This window comes from Petromyzon marinus, assembly GCF_048934315.1.
Source record: "Petromyzon marinus isolate PM22_M1 ecotype Great Lakes invasive population chromosome 83 unlocalized genomic scaffold, UKy_Petmar_22M1.pri1.0 chr83_unloc.1, whole genome shotgun sequence".
Lineage (NCBI taxonomy): Eukaryota > Metazoa > Chordata > Hyperoartia > Petromyzontiformes > Petromyzontidae > Petromyzon > Petromyzon marinus.
In genome coordinates, this window is record NW_027422634.1 from 288567 (window position 1) to 314415 (window position 25849).

The window sequence follows — 25849 nt, forward strand, 5'->3', positions numbered from 1 at the left end:
ACACTGTGTGTGTGTAACACTGTGTGTGTGTGTAACACTGTGTGTGTGTAACACTGTGTGTGTGTGTAACACTGTGTGTGTGTAACACTGTGTGTGTGTAACACTGTGTGTGTGTGTAACACTGTGTGTGTGTAACACTGTGTGTGTGTAACACTGTGTGTGTGTGTAACACTGTGTGTGTGTGTAACACTGTGTGTGTGTAACACTGTGTGTGTGTGTAACACTGTGTGTGTGTAACACTGTGTGTGTGTGTAACACTGTGTGTGTGTAACACTGTGTGTGTGTGTAACACTGTGTGTGTGTGTGTAACACTGTGTGTGTGTGTGTAACACTGTGTGTGTGTAACACTGTGTGTGTAACACTGTGTGTGTGTAACACTGTGTGTGTGTGTAACACTGTGTGTGTGTAACACTGTGTGTGTGTAACACTGTGTGTGTGTGTAACACTGTGTGTGTGTAACACTGTGTGTGTGTGTAACACTGTGTGGTGTGTAACACTGTGTGTGTGTAACACTGTGTGTGTGTGTAACACTGTGTGTGTGTAACACTGTGTGTGTGTAACACTGTGTGTGTGTGTAACACTGTGTGTGTGTGTAACACTGTGTGTGTGTAACACTGTGTGTGTGTGTAACACTGTGTGTGTGTAACACTGTGTGTGTGTGTAACACTGTGTGTGTGTAACACTGTGTGTGTGTGTAACACTGTGTGTGTGTGTGTAACACTGTGTGTGTGTGTGTAACACTGTGTGTGTGTGTGTAACACTGTGTGTGTGTAACACTGTGTGTGTGTGTAACACTGTGTGTGTGTAACACTGTGTGTGTGTAACACTGTGTGTGTGTGTAACACTGTGTGTGTGTGTAACACTGTGTGTGTGTAACACTGTGTGTGTGTGTAACACTGTGTGTGTGTAACACTGTGTGTGTGTGTAACACTGTGTGTGTGTAACACTGTGTGTGTGTGTAACACTGTGTGTGTCTAACACTGTGTGTGTGTGTAACACTGTGTGTGTGTAACACTGTGTGTGTGTAACACTGTGTGTGTGTGTAACACTGTGTGTGTGTGTGTAACACTGTGTGTGTGTAACACTGTGTGTGTGTAACACTGTGTGTGTGTGTGTAACACTGTGTGTGTGTAACACTGTGTGTGTGTGTGTAACACTGTGTGTGTGTGTAACACTGTGTGTGTGTGTAACACTGTGTGTGTGTGTAACACTGTGTGTGTGTAACACTGTGTGTGTGTGTAACACTGTGTGTGTGTAACACTGTGTGTGTGTGTAACACTGTGTGTGTGTAACACTGTGTGTGTGTAACACTGTGTGTGTGTGTAACACTGTGTGTGTGTAACACTGTGTGTGTGTGTAACACTGTGTGTGTGTAACACTGTGTGTGTGTAACACTGTGTGTGTGTGTAACACTGTGTGTGTGTGTGTAACACTGTGTGTGTGTAACACTGTGTGTGTGTAACACTGTGTGTGTGTGTGTAACACTGTGTGTGTGTAACACTGTGTGTGTGTGTGTAACACTGTGTGTGTGTGTAACACTGTGTGTGTGTGTAACACTGTGTGTGTGTGTAACACTGTGTGTGTGTAACACTGTGTGTGTGTGTAACACTGTGTGTGTGTAACACTGTGTGTGTGTGTAACACTGTGTGTGTGTAACACTGTGTGTGTGTGTAACACTGTGTGTGTGTGTAACACTGTGTGTGTGTGTAACACTGTGTGTGTGTGTGTAACACTGTGTGTGTGTAACACTGTGTGTGTGTGTAACACTGTGTGTAACACAGTGTGTGTGTAACACTGTGTGTGTGTAACACTGTGTGTGTGTGTAACACTGTGTGTGTGTAACACTGTGTGTGTGTGTACACTGTGTGTGTGTGTGTAACACTGTGTGTGTGTAACACTGTGTGTGTGTGTAACACTGTGTGTGTGTGTAACACTGTGTGTGTGTGTAACACTGTGTGTGTAACACTGTGTGTGTAACACTGTGTGTGTGTGTAACACTGTGTGTGTGTGTAACACTGTGTGTGTGTGTAACACTGTGTGTGTGTAACACTGTGTGTGTGTGTAACACTGTGTGTGTGTAACACTGTGTGTGTGTGTAACACTGTGTGTGTGTAACACTGTGTGTGTGTGTAACACTGTGTGTGTGTGTGTAACACTGTGTGTGTGTAACACTGTGTGTGTGTAACACTGTGTGTGTGTAACACTGTGTGTGTGTGTAACACTGTGTGTGTGTGTAACACTGTGTGTGTGTAACACTGTGTGTGTGTGTAACACTGTGTGTGTGTAACACTGTGTGTGTGTGTAACACTGTGTGTGTGTAACACTGTGTGTGTGTGTAACACTGTGTGTGTGTAACACTGTGTGTGTGTGTAACACTGTGTGTGTGTAACACTGTGTGTGTGTAACACTGTGTGTGTGTGTAACACTGTGTGTGTGTGTGTAACACTGTGTGTGTGTAACACTGTGTGTGTGTAACACTGTGTGTGTGTGTGTAACACTGTGTGTGTGTAACACTGTGTGTGTGTGTGTAACACTGTGTGTGTGTGTAACACTGTGTGTGTGTGTAACACTGTGTGTGTGTGTAACACTGTGTGTGTGTAACACTGTGTGTGTGTGTAACACTGTGTGTGTGTAACACTGTGTGTGTGTGTAACACTGTGTGTGTGTAACACTGTGTGTGTGTAACACTGTGTGTGTGTGTAACACTGTGTGTGTGTAACACTGTGTGTGTGTGTAACACTGTGTGTGTGTAACACTGTGTGTGTGTAACACTGTGTGTGTGTGTAACACTGTGTGTGTGTGTGTAACACTGTGTGTGTGTAACACTGTGTGTGTGTAACACTGTGTGTGTGTGTGTAACACTGTGTGTGTGTAACACTGTGTGTGTGTGTGTAACACTGTGTGTGTGTGTAACACTGTGTGTGTGTGTAACACTGTGTGTGTGTGTAACACTGTGTGTGTGTAACACTGTGTGTGTGTGTAACACTGTGTGTGTGTAACACTGTGTGTGTGTGTAACACTGTGTGTGTGTAACACTGTGTGTGTGTGTAACACTGTGTGTGTGTGTAACACTGTGTGTGTGTGTAACACTGTGTGTGTGTGTGTAACACTGTGTGTGTGTAACACTGTGTGTGTGTGTAACACTGTGTGTAACACAGTGTGTGTGTAACACTGTGTGTGTGTGTGTAACACTGTGTGTGTGTGTAACACTGTGTGTGTGTAACACTGTGTGTGTGTGTAACACTGTGTGTGTGTGTGTAACACTGTGTGTGTGTAACACTGTGTGTGTGTGTAACACTGTGTGTGTGTGTAACACTGTGTGTGTGTGTAACACTGTGTGTGTAACACTGTGTGTGTAACACTGTGTGTGTGTGTAACACTGTGTGTGTGTGTAACACTGTGTGTGTGTGTAACACTGTGTGTGTGTGTAACACTGTGTGTGTGTGTAACACTGTGTGTGTGTGTAACACTGTGTGTGTGTGTGTGTAACACTGTGTGTGTGTGTGTAACACTGTGTGTGTGTGTAACACTGTGTGTGTAACACAGTGTATGTAACACTGTGTGTGTGTGTTAACACTGTGTGTAACACTGTGTGTGTGTTGTAACACTGTGTGTAACACTGTGTGTGTGTAACACTGTTGTGTGTGTGTGTAACACTGTGTGTGTGTGTAACACTGTGTGTGTGTGTAACACTGTGTGTGTGTGTAACACTGTGTGTGTGTGTGTGTAACACTGTGTGTGTGTGTGTAACACTGTGTGTGTGTGTAACACTGTGTGTGTGTGTAACACTGTGTGTGTGTGTAACACTGTGTGTGTGTGTAACACTGTGTGTGTGTGTAACACTGTGTGTGTGTGTAACACTGTGTGTGTGTGTAACACTGTGTGTGTGTGTAACACTGTGTGTGTGTGTAACACTGTGTGTGTGTGTAACACTGGTGTGTGTGTGTAACACTGTGTGTGTGTGTAACACTGTGTGTGTGTGTAACACTGTGTGTGTGTGTAACACTGTGTGTGTGTGTAACACTGTGTGTGTGTGTAACACTGTGTGTGTGTGTGTAACACTGTGTGTGTGTGTAACACTGTGTGTGTGTGTAACACTGTGTAACACTGTGTGTGTGTAACACTGTGTGTGTGTGTAACACTGTGTAACACTGTGTGTGTGTAACACGTGTGTGTGTGTATGTAACACTGTGTGTGTGTGTGTAACACTGTGTGTGTGTGTAACACTGTGTGTGTGTGTAACACGGTGTGTCGTGTGTGTAACACTGTGTGTGTGTGTAACACTGTGTGTGTGTAACACTGTGTTGTGTGTGTGTAACACTGTGTGTGTGTGTAACACTGTGTGTGTGTGTAACACTGGCATGTGTGTGTGTAACACTGTGTGTTGTGTTGTGTGTAACACTGTGTGTGTGTGTGTAACACTGTGTGTGTGTGTAACACTGTGTGTGTGTGTAACACTGTGTGTGTGTGTAACACTGTGTGTGTGTAACACTGTTGTGTGTGTGTAACACTGTGTGTGTGTGTGTAACACTGTGTGTGTGTGTGTAACACTGTGTGTGTGTGTGTAACACTGTGTGTGTGTGTAACACTGTGTGTGTGTGTGTGTAACACTGTGTGTGTGTGTGTAACACTGTGTGTGTGTGTGTAACACTGTGTGTGTGTGTGTAACACTGTGTGTTGTGTGTAACACTGTGTGTGTGTGTGTAACACTGTGTGTGTGTGTGTAACACTGTGTGTGTGTGTGTAACACTGTGTGTGTGTGTGTAACACTGTGTGTGTGTGTGTAACACTGTGTGTGTAACACGTGTGTAACACTGTGTGTGTGTGTGTAACACTGTGTGTGTGTGTGTAACACTGTGTGTGTGTAACACGTGGGTGGTGTAACACTGTGTGTGTGTGTAACACTGTGTGTGTGTGTAACACTGTGTGTGTGTGTGTACACTGTGTAGTGTAACACTGTGTGTGTGTGTGTAACACTGTGTGTGTGTAACACTGTGTGTGTGTAACACTGTGTAACACTGTGTGTGTGTGTAACACTGTGTAACACTGTGTGTGTGTAACACTGTGTATGGTGTAACACTGTGTGTGTAACACTGTGTGTGTGTAACACTGTGTGTGTAACACTGTGTAACACTGTGTGTGTGTAACACTGTGTGTGTAACACTGTGTAACACTGTGTGTGTGTAACACTGTGTGTGTAACACTGTGTAACACTGTGTGTGTGTAACACTGTGTAACACAGTGTATGTAACACTGTGTAACACTGTGTGTGTGTAACACCACCACCACCACCACCACCCCCCAAGGTGTTTCCCGCCACGCTGGGCCTCCCTCCCGGCCTGGGCGCCAGTGGCTTCTCTGGGGGTCTCGTCCCGCCCTTGCGGTCCCCCCAGGGCCTCACCCTGAACCCCTTCACCGGCCTGCCCTACACCCCCCGCTACTACGAGATCCTGAAGAAGCGCGTCGCTCTGCCCGTCTGGGAGTACCGAGAGCGCTTCATGCTCACGCTGGAAAAGCACCAGCAGATGGTGCTGGTGGGAGAGACTGGGTCGGGGAAGACTACACAGGTGGGTGGGTGGGTGAGTGGGTGAGTGGGTGAGTGAGCGGGTGAGTGAGCGGGTGAGTGGGCGAGTGAGTGAGTGGGTGAGTGAGCGAGTGAGTGGATGAGTGAGTGAGTGGGTGAGTGAGTGAGTGAGTGGGTGACTGGGTGAGTGAGTGAGTGGGTGGGTGAGTGAACGAGTGAGTGGGTGAGTGGGTGGGTGGGTGAGTGAGTGAGTGGGTGGGTGAGTGAGTGAGTGGGTGAGTGAGTGAGTGAGTGGGTGACTGGGTGAGTGAGTGAGTGGGTGGGTGAGTGGGTGGGTGGGTGAGTGGGTGGGTGGGTGAGTGAGTGGGTGGGTTAGTGAGTGGGTGAGTGAGTGGGTGGGGTGGGTGGGTGAACGAGTGGGTGAGTGAGTGAGTGAGTGGGTGAGTGAGTGAGTGAGTGGGTGAGTGGTAAGGAGCGCTTCATGCTCACGCTGGAAAAGCACCAGCAGATGGTGCTGGTGGGAGAGACTGGGTCGGGGAAGACTACACAGGTGGGTGGGTGGGTGGGTGAACGAGTGGGTGAGTGAGTGGGTGGGTGAGTGAGTGGGTGAGTGAGTGAGTGGGTGGGTGAGTGAGTGGGTGGGTGGGTGAGTGAGTGGGTGGGTGGGTGAGTGAACGAGTGGGTGGGTGAACGAGTGGGTGAGTGAGTGAGTGGGTGGGTTAGTGAGTGAGTGAGTGGGTGGGTGGGTGAGTGGTAAGGAACGCTTCATGCTCACGCTGGAAAAGCACCAGCAGATGGTGCTGGTGGGAGAGACTGGGTCGGGGAAGACTACACAGGTGGGTGGGTGGGTGGGTGAGTGGGTGGGTGGGTGAACGAGTGGGTGGGTGAGTGAGTGGGTGGGTGAGTGGGTGGGTGGGTGAACGAGTGGGTGGGTGAACGAGTGGGTGAGTGGGTGGGTGAGTGAGTGGGTGAGTGAACGAGTGGGTGGGTGAACGAGTGGGTGAGTGAGTGGGTGGGTTAGTGAGTGAGTGAGTGAGTGGGTGAGTGAGTGAGTGGGTGAGTGAGTGGGTGAGTGAGTGAACGCGTGGGTGAGTGAGTGAGTGGGTGAGTGAGTGAGTGGGTGGGTGAGTGAGTGGGTGGGTGGGTGAGTGAGTGGGTGGGTGGGTGAGTGAACGAGTGGGTGGGTGAACGAGTGGGTGAGTGAGTGAGTGGGTGGGTTAGTGGGTGAGTGGGTGAGTGAGTGAGTGGGTGAGTGGTAAGGAACGCTTCATGCTCACGCTGGAAAAGCACCAGCAGATGGTGCTGGTGGGAGAGACTGGGTCGGGGAAGACTACACAGGTGGGTGGGTGGGCGGGTGGGTGGGTGAGTGAGTGGGTGGGTGGGTGGGTGAACGAGTGGGTGGGTGAACGAGTGGGTGAGTGGGTGGGTGGGTGGGTGAGTGAGTGAACGAGTGGGTGGGTGAGTGAGTGGGTGGGGTGAACGAGTGGGTGGGTGAACGAGTGGGTGAGTGAGTGGGTGGGTGAGTGAGTGGGTGGGTTAGTGAGTGGGTGAGTGAGTGAGTGGGTGGGTGGGTGAGTGAACGAGTGGGTGGGTGAGTGAGTGAACGAGTGGGTGGGTGAGTGAGTGAACGAGTGGGTGGGTGAACGAGTGGGTGAGTGAGTGAGTGGGTGGGTTAGTGAGTGGGTGAGTGAGTGAGTGGGTGAGTGAGTGAGTGGGTGAGTGGGTGAGTGGGTGGGTGAGTGAGTGGGTGAGTGAGTGGGTGAGTGAGTGAACGCGTGGGTGAGTGAGTGGGTGAGTGGTAAGGAACGCTTCATGCTCACGCTGGAAAAGCACCAGCAGATGGTGCTGGTGGGAGAGACTGGGTCGGGGAAGACTACACAGGTGGGGGGTGGGTGGGTGAACGAGTGGGTGGGTGAACGAGTGGGTGAGTGAGTGGGTGGGTGAGTGAGTGGGTGGGTGGGTGGGTGAGTGAACGAGTGGGTGGGTGAACGAGTGGGTGAGTGGGTGAGTGAGTGGGTGAGTGAGTGAGTGAGTGGGTGGGTGAGTGGGTGGGTGGGTGAGTGAGTGGGTGGGTTAGTGAGTGGGTGAGTGAGTGGGTGGGTGGGTGAACGAGTGGGTGAGTAAGTGAGTGGGTGAGTGAGTGAGTGGGTGAGTGGTAAGGAGCGCTTCATGCTCACGCTGGAAAAGCACCAGCAGATGGTGCTGGTGGGAGAGACTGGGTCGGGGAAGACTACACAGGTGGGTGGGTGGGTGAACGAGTGAGTGGGTGGGCGAGTGGGTGGGTGAGTGAACGAGTGGGTGGGTGAACGAGTGGGTGAGTGGGTGAGTGAGTGGGTGAGTGAGTGAGTGGGTGGGTGGGTGAGTGAGTGAGTGGGTGGGTGGGTGAGTGAGTGGGTGGGTTAGTGAGTGGGTGAGTGAGTGGGTGGGTGGGTGGGTGAGTGAACGAGTGGGTGGGTGAACGAGTGGGTGAGTGGGTGAGTGAGTGGGTGAGTGAGTGAGTGGGTGGGTGGGTGGGTGAGTGAGTGAGTGGGTGGGTGGGTGAGTGAGTGGGTGGGTTAGTGAGTGGGTGAGTGAGTGGGTGGGTGGGTGGGTGAACGAGTGGGTGAGTGAGTGAGTGGGTGAGTGAGTGAGTGGGTGAGTGGTAAGGAGCGTTTCATGCTCACGCTGGAAAAGCACCAGCAGATGGTGCTGGTGGGAGAGACTGGGTCGGGGAAGACTACACAGGTGGGTGGGTGGGTGAGTGAACGAGTGGGTGAGTGGGTGAGTGAGTGAGTGGATGAGTGAGTGGGTGAGTGAGTGAGTGGGTGAGTTGGTGGGTGAGTGAGTGGGTGAGTTGGTGGGTGAGTGAGTGGGTGGGTGGGTCAGTGGGTGGGTGAGTGAGTGAGTGGGTGGGTGAGTTGGTGGGTTAGTGAGTGGGTGGGTGGGTGAGTGAGTGAGTGGGTGAGTGAGTGGGTGAGTGGGTGAACGAGTGAGTGAGTGGGTGTGTGAGTGGGTGAGCGGGTTGGTGGGTGAGCGAGTGGCTGGGTGGGTGGGTTGGTGGGTCGGCTGGTGAGTGAGTGACTGTCTGACTCACTCACTGACTGACTAACTCACTCACTGACTCACTGACTGACTGAGTGACTGACTGAGTGACTGACTGACTGACTCACTGTCTGACCGACTGACCCACTGACCCACTGACCCACCGACTGTCCCACTCTCTCTCCTCCCCCCCACAGATCCCGCAGTGGTGTGTTGACTTTGTCCGTGCGGCTGCTGCGAACGCAGCTGCGAGCGGGCCCGGTGGGGCCGGCCTGGTGCGTCGTGGTGTGGCCTGCACCCAGCCCCGCCGCGTGGCCGCGATGAGCGTGGCCCAGCGCGTAGCGGACGAGATGGACGTGGCGCTGGGCCAGGAGGTCGGGTTCTCGATTCGCTTCGAGGACTGTAGCAGTCCCAAGACTGTGCTCAAGTGAGTGGTGTGGGTGGGTGGGTGAGTGGGTGGGTGGGTGAGTGGGTGAGTGGGTGGGTGGGTGGGTGAGTGAGTGGGTGGGTGAGTGAGTGGGTGAGTGAGTGGATGAGTGAGTGAGTGGGTGAGTGGATGAGTGGGTGAGTGAGTGGGTGGGTGAGTGGGTGGGTGGGTGAGTGAGTGGGTGAGTGTGGGTGGTGTGGGTGAGTGGGTGGGTGGAGTGAGTGGGTGGGTGGAGTGGGTGAGTGGGTGGAGTGGGTGGTGGTGGTGGGTGGAGTGTGGCTGCGATGAGCGTGGCCCAGCGCGTAGCGGACGAGATGGACGTGGCGCTGGGCCAGGAGGTCGGGTTCTCGATTCGCTTCGAGGACTGTAGCAGTCCCAAGACTGTGCTCAAGTGAGTGGTGTGGGTGGGTGTGGGTGGAGTGGGTGGGTGGGTGGGTGAGTGAGTGAGTGGGTGAGTGGGTGAGTGAGTGAGTGAGTGGGTGAGTGAATGAGTGGTTGAGTGGGTGGGTGGGTGGGTGAGTGGTTGGGTGAGTGGGTGGGTGAATGAGTGGTTGAGTGAGTGAGTGGGTGGTGGGTGGAGTGGGTGAGTGAGTGAGTGGGTGAGTGAGTGAGTGGGTGAGTGAGTAGGTGGGTGGGTGAGTGAGTGGGTGGATGGGTGGGTGGGTGAGTGAGTGAGTGGGTGAGTGAGTGGGTGAGTGGGTGAGTGAGTGGTGGGTGGAGTGGGTGGTGGGTGGGTGAGTGGATGAGTGGGTGAGTGAGTGGTGGGTGGAGTGGGTGGTGGTGTTGGGTGGAGTGTGGCTGCGATGAGCGTGGCCCAGCGTGTGATGGACGAGATGGACGTGGCGCTGGGCCAGGAGGTCGGGTTCTCGATTCGCTTCGAGGACTGTAGCAGTCCCAAGACTGTGCTCAAGTAAGTGGTGTGGGTGGGTGGGTAAGTGGGTGGGTGAGTGGGTGGGTGGGTGGGTGAGTGAGTGAGTGGGTGAGTGGGTGAGTGAGTGGGTGAGTGAGTGAGTGGGTGAGTGAGTGAGTGGGTGAGTGAGTGGGTGGGTGAGTGAGTGGGTGGGTGGGTGAGTGGTTGAGTGGGTGAGAGAGTGGTTGAGTGAGTGGGTGAGTGAGTGAGTGAGTGGGTGGGTGAGTGAGTGGGTGGGTGAGTGAGTGGGTGGGTGAGTGAGTGAGTGGGTGAGTGAGTGGGTGGGTGGAGTGAGTGGTGGGTGGAGTGGGTGGGTGGTGGTGGGTGGAGTGTGGCTGCGATGAGCGTGGCCCAGCGTGTGATGGACGAGATGGACGTGGCGCTGGGCCAGGAGGTCGGGTTCTCGATTCGCTTCGAGGACTGTAGCAGTCCCAAGACTGTGCTCAAGTGAGTGGTGTGGGTGGGTGGGTGAGGGTGGAGTGAGTGGGTGGGTGAGTGGGTGGGTGAGTGGGTGAGTGAGTGGGTGAGTGAGTGAGTGAGTGGGTGAGTGAGTGGGTGAGTGGGTGAGTGAGTGGGTGGGTGAGTGAGTGGGTGAGTGAGTGAGTGAGTGGGTGAGTGAGTGGGTGAGTGGGTGAGTGAGTGAGAGAGTGGTTGAGTGAGTGGGTGAGTGAGTGAGTGGGTGGGTGAGTGAGTAGATGAGTGAGTGGGTGGTGAGTGAGTGAGTGGGTGGAGTGGGTGGTGGGTGGGTGGTGGTGGGTGGAGTGGGTGGTGGTGGTGGGTGGAGTGGGTGGTGGTGGTGGGTGGAGTGTGGCTGCGATGAGCGTGGCCCAGCGCGTAGCGGACGAGATGGACGTGGCGCTGGGCCAGGAGGTCGGGTTCTCGATTCGCTTCGAGGACTGTAGCAGTCCCAAGACTGTGCTCAAGTGAGTGGTGTGGGTGGGTGGGTAAGTGGGTGGGTGAGTGGGTGGGTGAGAGAGTGAGTGGGTGGGTGAGTGAGTGGGTGGGTGAGTGAGTGGGTGAGTGAGTGAGTGAGTGGGTGAGTGAGTGGGTGAGTGAGTGAGTGAGTGGGTGAGTGAGTGAGTGAATGAGTGGATGAGTGAGTGAGTGGGTGAGTAAGTGGGTGGAGTGGGTGGGTGGTGGTGGGTGGTGGGTGGTGGGTGGAGTGGGTGGGTGGTGGTGGGTGGAGTGTGGCTGCGATGAGCGTGGCCCAGCGTGTGATGGACGAGATGGACGTGGCGCTGGGCCAGGAGGTCGGGTTCTCGATTCGCTTCGAGGACTGTAGCAGTCCCAAGACTGTGCTCAAGTGAGTGGTGTGGGTGGGTGGGTAAGTGAGTGAGTGGGTGGGTGGGTGAGTGAGTGAGTGAGTGGGTGAGTGAGTGAGTGGGTGGGTGAGTGAGTGGGTGAGTGAGTGGGTGAGTGAGTGAGTGGGTGAGTGGGTGAGTGAGTGGGTGAGTGAGTGAGTGGGTGAGTGAGTGAGTGGGTGAGTGAGTGGGTGGGTGAGTGAGTGGGTGGGTGGGTGAGTGGTTGAGTGGGTGAGAGAGTGGTTGAGTGAGTGGGTGAGTGAGTGAGTGAGTGGGTGGGTGAGTGAGTGGGTGGGTGAGTGAGTGGGTGGGTGAGTGAGTGAGTGAGTGGGTGAGTGAGTGGGTGGGTGGAGTGAGTGGTGGGTGGAGTGGGTGGGTGGTGGTGGGTGGAGTGTGGCCGCGATGAGCGTGGCCCAGCGTGTGATGGACGAGATGGACGTGGCGCTGGGCCAGGAGGTCGGGTTCTCGATTCGCTTCGAGGACTGTAGCAGTCCCAAGACTGTGCTCAAGTGAGTGGTGTGGGTGGGTGGGTAAGTGGGTGATTGGGTGAGTGAGTGGGTGGGTGAGTGGGTGGGTGGGTGAGTGAGTGGGTGAGTGGGTGAGTGAGTGGGTGAGTGAGTGAGTGGGTGAGTGAGTGAGTGGGTGAGTGAGTGGGTGGGTGAGTGAGTGGATGAGTGAGTGAGTGGGTGAGTGGATGAGTGGGTGAGTGAGTGGGTGGGTGGGTGGGTGGTGGTGGGTGGAGTGTGGCCGCGATGAGCGTGGCCCAGCGTGTGATGGACGAGATGGACGTCGCGCTGGGCCAGGAGGTCGGGTTCTCGATTCGCTTCGAGGACTGTAGCAGTCCCAAGACTGTGCTCAAGTGAGTGGTGGGTGGGTGGGTAAGTGGGTGGGTGAGTGGGTGGTGGGTGGAGTGGGTGGGTGGGTGAGTGGGTGGGTGAGTGAATGGGTGGGTGAGTGGGTGGGTGAGTGGGTGGGTGGGTGGTTGAGTGGGTGAGAGAGTGGTTGAGTGAGTGGGTGAGTGAGTGAGTGGGTGGGTGAGTGAGTAGATGAGTGAGTGGGTGGTGAGTGAGTGAGTGGGTGGAGTGGGTGGTGGGTGGGTGGTGGTGGGTGGAGTGGGTGGTGGTGGTGGGTGGAGTGGGTGGTGGTGGTGGGTGGAGTGTGGCTGCGATGAGCGTGGCCCAGCGTGTGATGGACGAGATGGACGTGGCGCTGGGCCAGGAGGTCGGGTTCTCGATTCGCTTCGAGGACTGTAGCAGTCCCAAGACTGTGCTCAAGTGAGTGGTGTGGGTGGGTGGGTAAGTGAGTGAGTGGGTGGGTGGGTAAGTGAGTGAGTGAGTGGGTGAGTGAGTGAGTGGGTGGGTGAGTGAATGAGTGGTTGAGTGGGTGGGTGGGTGGGTGAGTGGTTGGGTGAGTGGGTGGGTGAATGAGTGGTTGAGTGAGTGAGTGGGTGGTGGGTGGAGTGGGTGAGTGAGTGAGTGGGTGAGTGAGTGAGTGGGTGAGTGAGTAGGTGGGTGGGTGAGTGAGTGGGTGGATGGGTGGGTGAGTGAGTGAGTGAGTGGGTGAGTGAGTGAGTGGGTGAGTGAGTGAGTGGGTGAGTGAGTGAGTGGGTGGGTGAGTGGATGAGTGAGTGAGTGAGTGGGTGAGTGAGTGAGTGGATGAGTGAGTGGGTGGTGAGTGAGTGGGTGAGTGGATGAGTGGGTGAGTGAGTGGGTGGGTGAGTGGGTGGGTGGTGGGTGGAGTGGGTGGAGTGGGTGGTGGTGGTGGGTGGAGTGTGGCTGCGATGAGCGTGGCCCAGCGTGTGATGGACGAGATGGACGTGGCGCTGGGCCAGGAGGTCGGGTTCTCGATTCGCTTCGAGGACTGTAGCAGTCCCAAGACTGTGCTCAAGTGAGTGGTGTGGGTGGGTGGGTAAGTGGGTGGGTGAGTGGGTGGTGGGTGGAGTGGGTGGGTGGGTGGGTGAGAGAGTGAGTGGGTGGGTGAGTGGGTGGGTGGGTGAGTGGGTGAGTGGGTGAGTGGGTGGGTGAGTGAGTGAGTGGAGTGGGTGGGTGAGTGAGTGGGTGGGTGAGTGGGTGAGTGGGTGGGTGAGTGGGTGGGTGAGTGGGTGAGTGAGTGGGTGGGTGGGTGGGTGAGTGGGTGGGTGAGTGGGTGAGTGAGTGAGTGGGTGAGTGAGTGGGTGGGTGAGTGAGTGGGTGGGTGGGTGGGTGAGTGGGTGGGTGAGTGGGTGAGTGAGTGAGTGGGTGAGTGAGTGTATGAGTGGGTGAGTGAGTGAGTGGGTGAGTGAGTGGGTGAGTGAGTGAGTGGGTGGGTGAGTGGATGAGTGAGTGAGTGAGTGGGTGAGTGAGTGAGTGGATGAGTGAGTGAGTGGGTGAGTGGATGAGTGGGTGAGTGAGTGGGTGGGTGAGTGGGTGGGTGGTGGGTGGAGTGGGTGGGTGGTGGGTGGGTGGGTGAGTGGTAGTGGGTGGAGTGTGGCCGCGATGAGCGTGGCCCAGCGTGTGATGGACGAGATGGACGTGGCGCTGGGCCAGGAGGTCGGGTTCTCGATTCGCTTCGAGGACTGTAGCAGTCCCAAGACTGTGCTCAAGTGAGTGGTGTGGGTGGGTGTGGGGGGTGTGGGTGGTGTGGGTGAGTGGGTGGGTGAGTGAGTGAGTGAGTGGGTGGGTGCGTGAGTGGGTGGGTGAGTGAGTGAGTGAGTGAGTGGGTGAGTGAGTGGATGAGTGAGTGAGTGAGTGGGTGAGTGAGTGGGTGAGTGGGTGAGTGAGTGTATGAGTGGGTGAGTGAGTGGGTGGGTGAGTGGGTGGGTGAGTGAGTGGGTGAGTGAGTGAGTGAGATGGTTGGTGAGTGAGTGGGTGGGTGAGTGGGTGGTGGGTGGAGTGGGTGGTGGTGGTGGGTGGAGTGGGTGGTGGGTGGAGTGGGTGGTGGTGTGGGTGGGTGAGTGAGTGAGTGGGTGAGTGGGTGAGTGAGTGGGTGAGTGGGTGAGTGGGTGAGTGAGTGGGTGAGTGAGTGGGTGAGTGAGCGAGTGAGTGAGCGAGTGAGTGAGCGGGTGAGTGAGCGGGTGGGTGAGTGAGTGGGTGAGTGGGTGGGTGAGTGAGTGGGTGAGTGAGTGAGTGGATGAGTGAGTGGGTGGTGAGTGAGTGAGTGAGTGGGTGAGTGAGTGAGTGGATGAGTGAGTGAGTGGGTGAGTGGATGAGTGGGTGAGTGAGTGGGTGGGTGAGTGGGTGGTGGGTGGAGTGGGTGGGTGGTGGGTGGGTGGGTGAGTGGTAGTGGGTGGAGTGTGGCTGCGATGAGCGTGGCCCAGCGTGTGATGGACGAGATGGACGTGGCGCTGGGCCAGGAGGTCGGGTTCTCGATTCGCTTCGAGGACTGTAGCAGTCCCAAGACTGTGCTCAAGTGAGTGGTGTGGGTGGGTGGGTAAGTGGGTGGGTGAGTGGGTGGTGGGTGGAGTGGGTGGGTGGGTGGGTGGGTGAGAGAGTGAGTGGGTGGGTGAGTGGGTGGGTGGGTGAGTGGGTGAGTGGGTGAGTGGGTGGGTGAGTGAGTGAGTGGAGTGGGTGGGTGAGTGAGTGGGTGGGTGAGTGGGTGAGTGAGTGAGTGGAGTGGGTGGGTGAGTGAGTGGGTGAGTGAGTGGTTGAGTGAGTGAGTGGGTAAGTGAGTGGGTGGGTGAGTGGGTGAGTGAGTGAGTGGATGAGTGAGTGGGTGGTGAGTGAGTGAGTGGGTGGAGTGGGTGGTGGGTGGAGTGGGTGAGTGGTAGTGGGTGGAGTGTGGCCGCGATGAGCGTGGCCCAGCGTGTGATGGACGAGATGGACGTGGCGCTGGGCCAGGAGGTCGGATTCTCGATTCGCTTCGAGGACTGTAGCAGTCCCAAGACTGTGCTCAAGTGAGTGGTGGGTGGGTGGGTAAGTGGGTGAGTGGGTGAGTGAGTGAGTGAGTGGGTGAGTGAGTGGGTGAGTGAGTGAGTGGGTGAGTGGGTGAGTGAGTGAGTGAGTGAGTGGGTGAGTGAGTGAGTGGGTGAGTGAGTGAGTGGGTGAGTGAGTGGGTGGGTGGGTGAGTGGGTGGGTGAGAGGGTGAGTGAGTGAGTGGGTGGGTGGGTGGGTGAATGAGTGGTTGAGTGAGCGAGTGAGTGGGTGAGTGGGTGAGTGGGTGAGTGGGTGAGTGAGTGAGTGAGTGGGTGAGTGAGTGAGTGGGTTGGTGAGTGAGTGGGTGAGTGAGTGGATGAGTGAGTGAGTGGGTGGAGTGAGTGGTGGGTGGTGTGGGTGGGTGGGTGTGGGGGGTGTGGGTGATGTTGGTGGGTGAGTGGGTGGGTGAGTGGGTGAGTGGGTGAGTGAGTGAGTGAGTGGGTGAGTGAGTGAGTGGGTGAGTGAGTGGGTGAGTGAGTGAGTGGGTGGGTGAGTGGATGAGTGAGTGAGTGAGTGGGTGAGTGAGTGAGTGGATGAGTGAGTGAGTGGGTGAGTGGATGAGTGGGTGAGTGAGTGGGTGGGTGAGTGGGTGGGTGGTGGGTGGAGTGGGTGGGTGGTGGGTGGGTGGGTGAGTGGTAGTGGGTGGAGTGTGGCTGCGATGAGCGTGGCCCAGCGTGTGATGGACGAGATGGACGTGGCGCTGGGCCAGGAGGTCGGGTTCTCGATTCGCTTCGAGGACTGTAGCAGTCCCAAGACTGTGCTCAAGTGAGTGGTGTGGGTGGGTGGGTAAGTGGGTGGGTGAGTGGGTGGTGGGTGGAGTGGGTGGGTGGGTGGGTGAGAGAGTGAGTGGGTGGGTGAGTGGGTGGGTGGGTGAGTGGGTGAGTGGGTGGGTGAGTGAGTGAGTGGAGTGAGTGGATGAGTGAGTGGGTGGGTGAGTGGGTGAGTGAGTGAGTGGATGAGTGAGTGGGTGGTGAGTGAGTGAGTGGGTGGAGTGGGTGGTGGGTGGGTGGGTGGGTGGTGGTGGTGGGTGGAGTGTGGCCGCGATGAGCGTGGCCCAGCGTGTGATGGACGAGATGGACGTCGCGCTGGGCCAGGAGGTCGGGTTCTTGATTCGCTTCGAGGACTGTAGCAGTCCCAAGACTGTGCTCAAGTGAGTGGTGTGGGTGGGTGTGGGTGAGTGGGTGAGTGAGTGAGTGAGTGGGTGAGTGAGTGAGTGGGTGAGTGGGTGAGTGAGTGGGTGAGTGAGTGAGTGAGTGGGTGAGTGAGTGAGTGGGTGAGTGAGTGGGTGGGTGGGTGAGTGGGTGGGTGAGAGGGTGAGTGAGTGAGTGGGTGGGTGGGTGGGTGAATGAGTGGTTGAGTGAGCGAGTGAGTGGGTGAGTGGGTGAGTGAGTGAGTGAGTGGGTGAGTGAGTGAGTGGGTTGGTGAGTGAGTGGGTGAGTGAGTGGATGAGTGAGTGAGTGGGTGGAGTGAGTGGTGGGTGGAGTGGGTGGGTGGTGGTGGGTGGAGTGGGTGGGTGGTGGTGAGTGGATGAGTGAGTGGGTGAGTGGGTGGGTGGGTGGGTGGTGGTGGGTGGAGTGTGGCTGCGATGAGCGTGGCCCAGCGTGTGATGGACGAGATGGACGTGGCGCTGGGCCAGGAGGTCGGGTTCTCGATTCGCTTCGAGGACTGTAGCAGTCCCAAGACTGTGCTCAAGTGAGTGGTGGGTGGGTGGGTGGGTAAGTGAGTGAGTGGGTGAGTGGGTGTGGTGTGGGTGGTGTGGGTGGTGAGTGTGGAGAGTGTGGTGGGTGGGTGGGTGTGTGGGTGGGTGGGTGAGTGAGTGGGTGGTGTGGGTGGTGTGGGTGGTGTGGGTGGGTGGGTGTGGTGTGGGTGGTGTGGGCGGTGTGGGTGGTGTGGGTGGGTGGGTGTGGTGTGGGTGGGTGGGTGGGTGTGGTGTGGGTGGTGTGGGTGGTGTGGGCGGTGTGGGCGGTGTGGGTGGTGTGGGTGGTGTGGGTGGTGTGGGTGGTGTGGGTGGTGTGGGTGGCGTGGGTGGCGTGGGTGGTGTGGAAGGTATGGGTAGCTGAGTGAGTGAGTGAGTGGGTGCGTGGGTGGAGTGGGTGGGTGAGTGGGTGTGGGGGTGTGTGTGTGTGTACACTGTGTGTGTCGCTGTGTGTGTGTGTGTACACTGTGTGTGTGTGTACACTGTGTGTGTGTGTGACACTGTGTGTGTGTGTGACACTGTGTGTGTCACTGTGTGTGTGTGTACACTGTGTGTGTGTGTACACTGTGTGTGTGTGTACACTGTGTGTGTGTGTACACTGTGTGTGTATACTGTGTGTGTGTGTACACTGTGTGTGTGTGACACTGTGTGTACACTGTGTGTGTACACTGTGTGTGTGTGTGTACACTGTGTGTGTACACTGTGTGTGTGTGTGTACACTGTGTGTACACTGTGTGTGTGTGTACACTGTGTGTGTGACAGTGTGTGTGTGTGACACTGTGTGTGTCACTGTGTGTGTGTGTACACTGTGTGTGTGTGTACACTGTGTGTGTGTGTACACTGTGTGTGTACACTGTGTGTGTGTGTGTGTACACTGTGTGTGTGTGTGTACACTGTGTGTGTACACTGTGTGTGTGTACACTGTGTGTGTGTAACACTGTGTGTGTCACTGTGTGTAACACTGTAACACACTGTGTGTGTGACACTGTGTAACACTGTGTGACACTGTGTGACACTGTGTGTGCGTGACACTGTGTAACACTGTGTGTGTAACACTGTGTGTAACACTGTGTCTGTGTGTGTACACTGTGTGTGTCTGTGTGTGTGTGTGACACTGTGTAACACTGTGTGTGTGTGACACTGTGTGTGACACTATGTGTATGTGTGACACTGTGTAACATTGTGTGTGTAACACTGTGTAACACTGTGTGTGTGTGACACTGTGTAACACTGTGTGTGTGTGACACTGTGTGTGACACTATGTGTATGTGTGACACTGTGTAACATTGTGTGTGTAACACTGTGTAACACTGTGTGTGTGTGACACTGTGTGTAACACTGTGTGTGTGACACTGTGTAACACTGTGTGTGTAACACTGTGTGACACTGTGTGTGTGACACTGTGTGTGTGTGTGACACTGTGTGTGTGACACTGTGTGTGTGACACTGTGTGTGTGACACTGTGTGTGTGACACTGTGTGTGTGACACTATGTGTATGTGTAACACTATGTGTGTGACACTGTGTAACACTGTGTGACACTGTGTTTACCACTGTGTGTGTGTGTGACACTGTGTGACACTGTGTGTGTGTACACTGTGTGTGTGTGTGACACTGTGTGTGTAACACTGTGTGTGACACTTGTGTGTGTGACACTGTGTGTGTGTAACACTGTGTGTGACACTCTGTGTGTGTAACACTGTGTGTGACACTGTGTGTGTGTGACACTGTGTGTGTACACTGTGTGTGTGTGTGTGTGACACTGTGTGTGTGTACACTGTGTGTGTGTGTGACACTGTGTGTGTAACACTGTGTGTGACACTTGTGTGTGTGACACTGTGTGTGTGTAACACTGTGTGTGACACTCTGTGTGTGTAACACTGTGTGTGACACTGTGTGTGTGACACTGTGTGTGACACTGTGTGTGTGTAACACTGTGTGTGTGTCACACTGTGTGTGTAACACTGTGTGTCACACTGTGTGTAACACTGTGTGTAACACTGTGTGTGTGTGTGTACCACTGTGTGTGTGTGTGACACTGTGTGTGTGTAACACTGTGTGTGACACTGTGTGTGTGTCACACTGTGTGTGTGACACTGTGTGTGTGTAACACTGTGTGTCACACTGTGTGTAACACTGTGTGTAACACTGTGTGTGTGTGTGTACCACTGTGTGTGTGTGTGACACTGTGTGTGTGTGTAACACTGTGTGTGTGTGTGTACCACTGTGTGTGTGTGTGACACTGTGTGTGTGTAACACTGTGTGTGACACTGTGTGTGTGTCACACTGTGTGTGTGACACTGTGTGTGTGACACTGTGTGTGTGTAACACTGTGTGTGTAACACTGTGTGTGTGACACTGTGTGTGTGTGACACTGTGTGTGTGTGACACTGTGTGTGTGTGACACTGTGTGTACTACACTGTGTGTGTGTGTACACTGTGTGTGTGTGACACTGTGTGTGTGTGACACTGTGTGTGTGACACTGTGTGTGTGTGACACTGTGTGTGTGTGACACTGTGTGTGACACTGTGTGTGTGTGACACTGTGTGTGTGTGTACACTGTGTGTGACACTGTGTGTGTGTGTGTGACACGTGCAGGTACATGACTGACGGCATGCTCCTTCGCGAGGCGATGAACGACCCCCTACTGGAGCGATACGGAGTGTGACACTGTGTGTGTGTGTGACACTGTGTGTCACACTGTGTAACACTGTGTGTCACACTGTGTGTAACAGTGTCACACTGTGTGTCACACTGTGAGTGGGGAGCGATAGTGTAGCGGTTAGCGCTACGCTGCGCTATGAACCTGGCGACCCGGGTTCGATTCCCGCTCACGGCCAACACCAGTGACGATTATCTGAACCGGTCCCAGGCCTCCCCTAGGTCGACTCAGCCTCAAATGAGTACCTGGTGCGGTGTGTAAACATTGCCACTAGGGAGACAAAGGCGGTCGGGCGTGGTGCTGGCCACCCACCCCCTCGTGTACCGTTCCGGCCTTCATAGGTGCTCGCTAACAGCACTTGCCCCTACAGTCTGTTAAGGCTATATGGGGGATCTTTGTCTTTGTCTTTGTCACACTGTGTGTGTAGCACTGTGTGTCACACTGTGTGTGTGTGACACTGTGTGACACTGTGTGTGACACTGTGTAACACTGTGTGTGACACTGTGTGTGTGTGACACGTCCAGGTACATGACTGACGGCATGCTCCTTCGCGAGGCGATGAACGACCCCCTACTGGAGCGATACGGAGTGTGACACTGTGTGTGTGTGACACTGTGTGTCTCTGTGTGTGTGACACTGTGTGTGTGACACTGTGTGTGTGTGTGTGACACTGTGTGTGTGTGTGTGACACTGTGTGTACTACACTGTGTGTGTGTGTGACACGTCCAGGTACATGACTGACGGCATGCTCCTTCGCGAGGCGATGAACGACCCCCTACTGGAGCGATACGGAGTGGTCATGCTGGACGAAGCTCACGAGCGCACGCTGGCCACGGACATCCTCATGGGAGTCCTCAAGGAGATCACCAAACAGAGGGCGGACCTCAAGGTGCTTACTCACTCACTCAGCCAGCCACTCACTCAACCACCCACTCACTCGCTCACTCACTCACTCACCCAGCCACTCACTCACTCACTCAATCACTCACTTACTCACTCAGCCACTCACTCACTCACCCACTCACTCACCCAGCCACTTACTCACTCACTCACTCACCCACTCACTCACTCAGCCAGCCACTCACTCACTCACTTACTCACTCACTCACTCAGCCAGCCACTCACTCAACCACCCACTCACTCGCTCACTCACTCACCCACTCACTCACTCACTCACGAGCGCACGCTGGCCACGGACATCCTCATGGGAGTCCTCAAGGAGATCACCAAACAGAGGGCGGACCTCAAGGTGCTTACTCGCTCACTCACTCAGCCAGCCACTCACTCAACCACCCACTCACTCGCTCACTCACTCACCCACTCACTCACTCACTCACGAGGGCACGCTGGCCACGGACATCCTCATGGGAGTCCTCAAGGAGATCACCAAACAGAGGGCGGACCTCAAGGTGCTTACTCGCTCACTCACTCAGCCAGCCAGCCACTCAACCACTCACTCACTCACCCAGCCACTCACCTACTCACCCAGCCACTCACTCACTTAGCCAGCCACTCACTCACTCAGCCAGCCACCCACTCACTCACTCAGCCAGCCACTCGCTCACTCACTCACTCAGCCAGCCACTCGCTCACTCACTCACCCAGCCACTCACTCACTCACGAGCGCACGCTGGCCACGGACATCCTCATGGGCGTCCTCAAGGAGATCACCAAACAGAGGGCGGACCTCAAGGTGTTCCTCACTCACTCACTCAACCACTCAGCCAGCCACCCACTCACTCACTCACCCAGCCACTCACCTACTCACCCAGCCACTCACTCACTTAGCCAGCCACTCACTCACTCAGCCAGCCACCCACTCACTCACTCAGCCAGCCACTCGCTCACTCACTCACTCACTCGCTCACTCACTCACCCAGCCACTCACTCACTCACTCACGAGCGCACGCTGGCCACGGACATCCTCATGGGCGTCCTCAAGGAGATCACCAAACAGAGGGCGGACCTCAAGGTGCTTCCTCACTCACTCACTCAACCACTCAGCCAGCCACTCACTCACTCACTCAGCCAGCCACTCACTCACTCACTCACCCACTCACTCACTCACTCACACACTCACTCACTCACTCGCTCACTCACTCACCCAACCACTCACCCACTCACCCAGCCACTCAACCACTCAGCCAGCCACTCACTCACTCAACCACTCACTCACTCACTCACCCAGCCACTCAGCCACTCACTCACCCAGCCACTCACTCACCCACCCAGCCACTCACTCAACCACTCAGCCAGCCACTCACTCACTCACTCAACCACTCACTCGCTCACTCACTCGCTCACTCACCCAGCCACTCACTCATCCACTCACTTGCTCACTCACTCACACACTCACTCACTCACCCACTCACTCACTCACCCACCCACTCACCCAGCCACTCACTCACTTACTCACTCACTCAGCCACTCACCCACTCACTCACCCACTCACTCACCCACTCACTCACCCAGCCACTCACTCACTCACTCACCCAGCCACTCACTCACTCACTCACCCAGCCACACGCAGATCACCATCACATCCACGTATCTCTACAGATATCCCCACGTGTCTTTGTGAGTCTCAATTCTAACCACCGCCACCACCACCAGCAAAATCACCATCATCTCCACGTATCTCTATGGGTCTCAATTCTAACCACCACCACCACCAAGATCACCATCACATCCACGTATCTCTACAGATATCTCCACGTGTCTCTGTGAGTCTCAATTCTAACCACCACCACCAAGATCACCATCACATCCACGTATCTCTACAGATATCTCCACGTGTCTCTGTGAGTCTCAATTCTAACCACCACCACCACCACCCAGATCACCATCACATCCACGTATCTCTACAGATATCTCCACGTGTCTCTGTGAGTCTCAATTCTAACCACCACCACCAAGATCACCATCACATCCACGTATCTCTACAGATATCTCCACGTGTCTCTGTGAGTCTCAATTCTAACCACCACCACCACCATCCAGATCACCATCACATCCACGTATCTCTCTGAGTCTCAATTCTAACCACCACCACCACCACCAAGATCACCATCACATCCACATATCTCTACAGATATCTCCACGTGTCTCTGTGAGTCTCAATTCTAACAACCACCACCACCACCACCAAGATCACCATCACATCCACGTATCTCTACAGATATCTCCACGTGTCTCTGTGAGTCTCAATTCTAACCACCACCACCACCAAGATCACCATCATCTCCACATATCTCTGTGTCTCAATTCTAACCACCACCACCACCATCCAGATCACCATCACATCCACGTATCTCTACAGATATCTCCACGTGTCTTTGTGAGTCTCAATTCTAACCACCGCCACCACCACCACCAAGATCACCATCATCTCCACATATCTCTGAGTCTCAATTCTAACAACCACCACCACCACTACCCACATCATCATCATCTCCACGTGTCTCTGTGAATCTCAATTCTAACCACCACCACCACCACCACCACCCAGATCAACATCATCTCCACATATCTCTCTGAGTCTCAATTCTAACAACCACCACCACCATCCAGATCACCATCACATCCACGTATCTCTACAGATATCCCCATGTATCTCTATGGGTCTCAATTCTAACCACCACCACCACCACCAAGATCACCATCATCTCCACATATCTCTATGGGTCTCAATTCTAACCACCACCACCACCCATCACATCCACGTATCTCTGAGTCTCAATTCTAACCACCACCACCACCACCATCCAGATCACCATCACATCCACGTATCTCTACAGATATCTCCACGTGTCTCTGTGAGTCTCAATTCTAACCACCACCACCACCATCCAGATCACCATCACATCCACGTATCTCTACAGATATCTCCACGTGTCTCTCTGACTCTCAATTCTAACCACCACCACCACCACCGCCCAGATCATCATCATCTCCACATATGTCTGAGTCTCAATTCTAACAACCACCACCACCACCACCACTACCCACATCATCATCATCTCCACGTATCTCTGTGAGTCTCAATTCTAACAACCACCACCACCATCCAGATCACCATCACATCCACGTATCTCTACAGATATCTCCACTTGTCTCTCTGACTCTCAATTCTAACCACCACCACCACCGCCACCCAGATCACCATCACATCCACGTATCTCTACAGATATCTCCACTTGTCTCTCTGACTCTCAATTCTAACCACCACCACCACCACCGCCCAGATCATCATCATCTCCACATATGTCTGAGTCTCAATTCTAACAACCACCACCACCACCACCGCCCAGATCATCATCACATCCACGTATCTCTACAGATATCTCCACGTGTCTCTCTGACTCTCAATTCTAACCACGACCACCACCACCCAGATCATCATCCTCATCTCCACGTGTCTCTCTGACTCTCAATTCTAACCACCACCACCACCACCACCACCGCCCAGATCACCATCACATCCACGTATCTCTACAGATATCTCCACTTGTCTCTCTGACTCTCAATTCTAACCACGACCACCACCACCCAGATCATCATCCTCATCTCCACGTGTCTCTCTGACTCTCAATTCTAACCACCACCACCACCACCACCGCCCAGATCATCATCATCTCCACATATGTCTGAGTCTCAATTCTAACCACCACCACCACCACCACTACCCACATCATCATCATCTCCACGTATCTCTGTGAGTCTCAATTCTAACAACCACCACCACCATCCAGATCACCATCACATCCACATATCTCTACAGATATCTCCACGTGTCTCTCTGACTCTCAATTCTAACCACCACCACCACCGCCACCCAGATCACCATCACATCCACGTATCTCTACAGATATCTCCACTTGTCTCTCTGACTCTCAATTCTAACCACCACCACCACCACCGCCCAGATCATCATCCTCATCTCCACGTATCTCTGTGAGTCTCAATTCTAACAACCACCACCACCATCCAGATCACCATCACATCCACGTATCTCTACAGATATCTCCACGTGTCTCTCTGACTCTCAATTCTAACCACCACCACCACCACCGCCCAGATCACCATCACATCCACGTATCTCTACAGATATCTCCACTTGTCTCTCTGACTCTCAATTCTAACCACCACCACCACCCAGATCACCATCACATCCACGTATCTCTGAGTCTCAATTCTAACAACCACCACCACCACCGCCCAGATCACCATCACATCCACGTATCTCTACAGATATCTCCACTTGTCTCTCTGACTCTCAATTCTAACCACGACCACCACCACCACCACCGCCCAGATCATCATCACATCCACGTATCTCTACAGATATCTCCACTTGTCTCTCTGACTCTCAATTCTAACCACGACCACCACCACCACCACCGCCCAGATCATCATCACATCCACGTATCTCTACAGATATCTCCATGTGTCTCTCTGACTCTCAATTCTAACCACGACCACCACCACCCAGATCATCATCCTCATCTCCACGTGTCTCTCTGACTCTCAATTCTAACCACCACCACCACCACCACCGCCCAGATCATCATCATCTCCACATATGTCTGAGTCTCAATTCTAACCACCACCACCACCACCACTACCCACATCATCATCATCTCCACGTATCTCTGTGAGTCTCAATTCTAACAACCACCACCACCATCCAGATCACCATCACATCCACGTATCTCTACAGATATCTCCACGTGTCTCTCTGACTCTCAATTCTAACCACCACCACCACCACCACCGCCCAGATCACCATCACATCCACGTATCTCTACAGATATCTCCACGTGTCTCTCTGACTCTCAATTCTAACCACGACCACCACCACCCAGATCATCATCCTCATCTCCACGTGTCTCTCTGACTCTCAATTCTAACCACCACCACCACCACCACCACCGCCCAGATCATCATCACATCCACGTATCTCTACAGATATCTCCACTTGTCTCTCTGACTCTCAATTCTAACCACCACCACCACCCAGATCACCATCACATCCACGTATCTCTGAGTCTCAATTCTAACCACCACCACCACCACCGCCCAGATCACCATCACATCCACGTATCTCTACAGATATCTCCACGTGTCTCTCTGACTCTCAATTCTAACCACGACCACCACCACCACCACCGCCCAGATCATCATCATGAGCGCGACGCTGGACGCTGGCAAGTTCCAGGAATACTTTGACCGCTGCCCGCTGATGAGCATCCCCGGCCGAACTCATCCTGTGGAGATCTTCTACACGCCCGAGCCGGAGCGAGACTACTTAGAGGCGGCGATACGCACGGTCATCCAGATACACATGTGTGAGGAGGACGAGGGTGATCTCTTGCTCTTCCTCACCGGCCAAGAGGTACGTGTGTAGGTGTGTGTGTGT

At 54.4% G+C, this 25849-nt stretch overlaps 1 protein-coding gene across 1 annotated transcript in view; it reads left to right on the forward strand.

The window, feature by feature from the left end:
* LOC116958801 (putative pre-mRNA-splicing factor ATP-dependent RNA helicase PRP1) overlaps positions 1 to 25849 on the forward strand; it is a 105372-nt gene that overhangs the window by 16858 nt on the left and 62665 nt on the right. Inside the window, exons 3-6 of the mRNA XM_076058955.1 lie at positions 5307 to 5567; positions 8743 to 8972; positions 20161 to 20320; positions 25607 to 25825. Of these exons, the coding sequence (XP_075915070.1) occupies positions 5307 to 5567; positions 8743 to 8972; positions 20161 to 20320; positions 25607 to 25825 (870 nt within the window). The remainder of the gene's footprint in view (positions 1 to 5306; positions 5568 to 8742; positions 8973 to 20160; positions 20321 to 25606; positions 25826 to 25849) is intronic.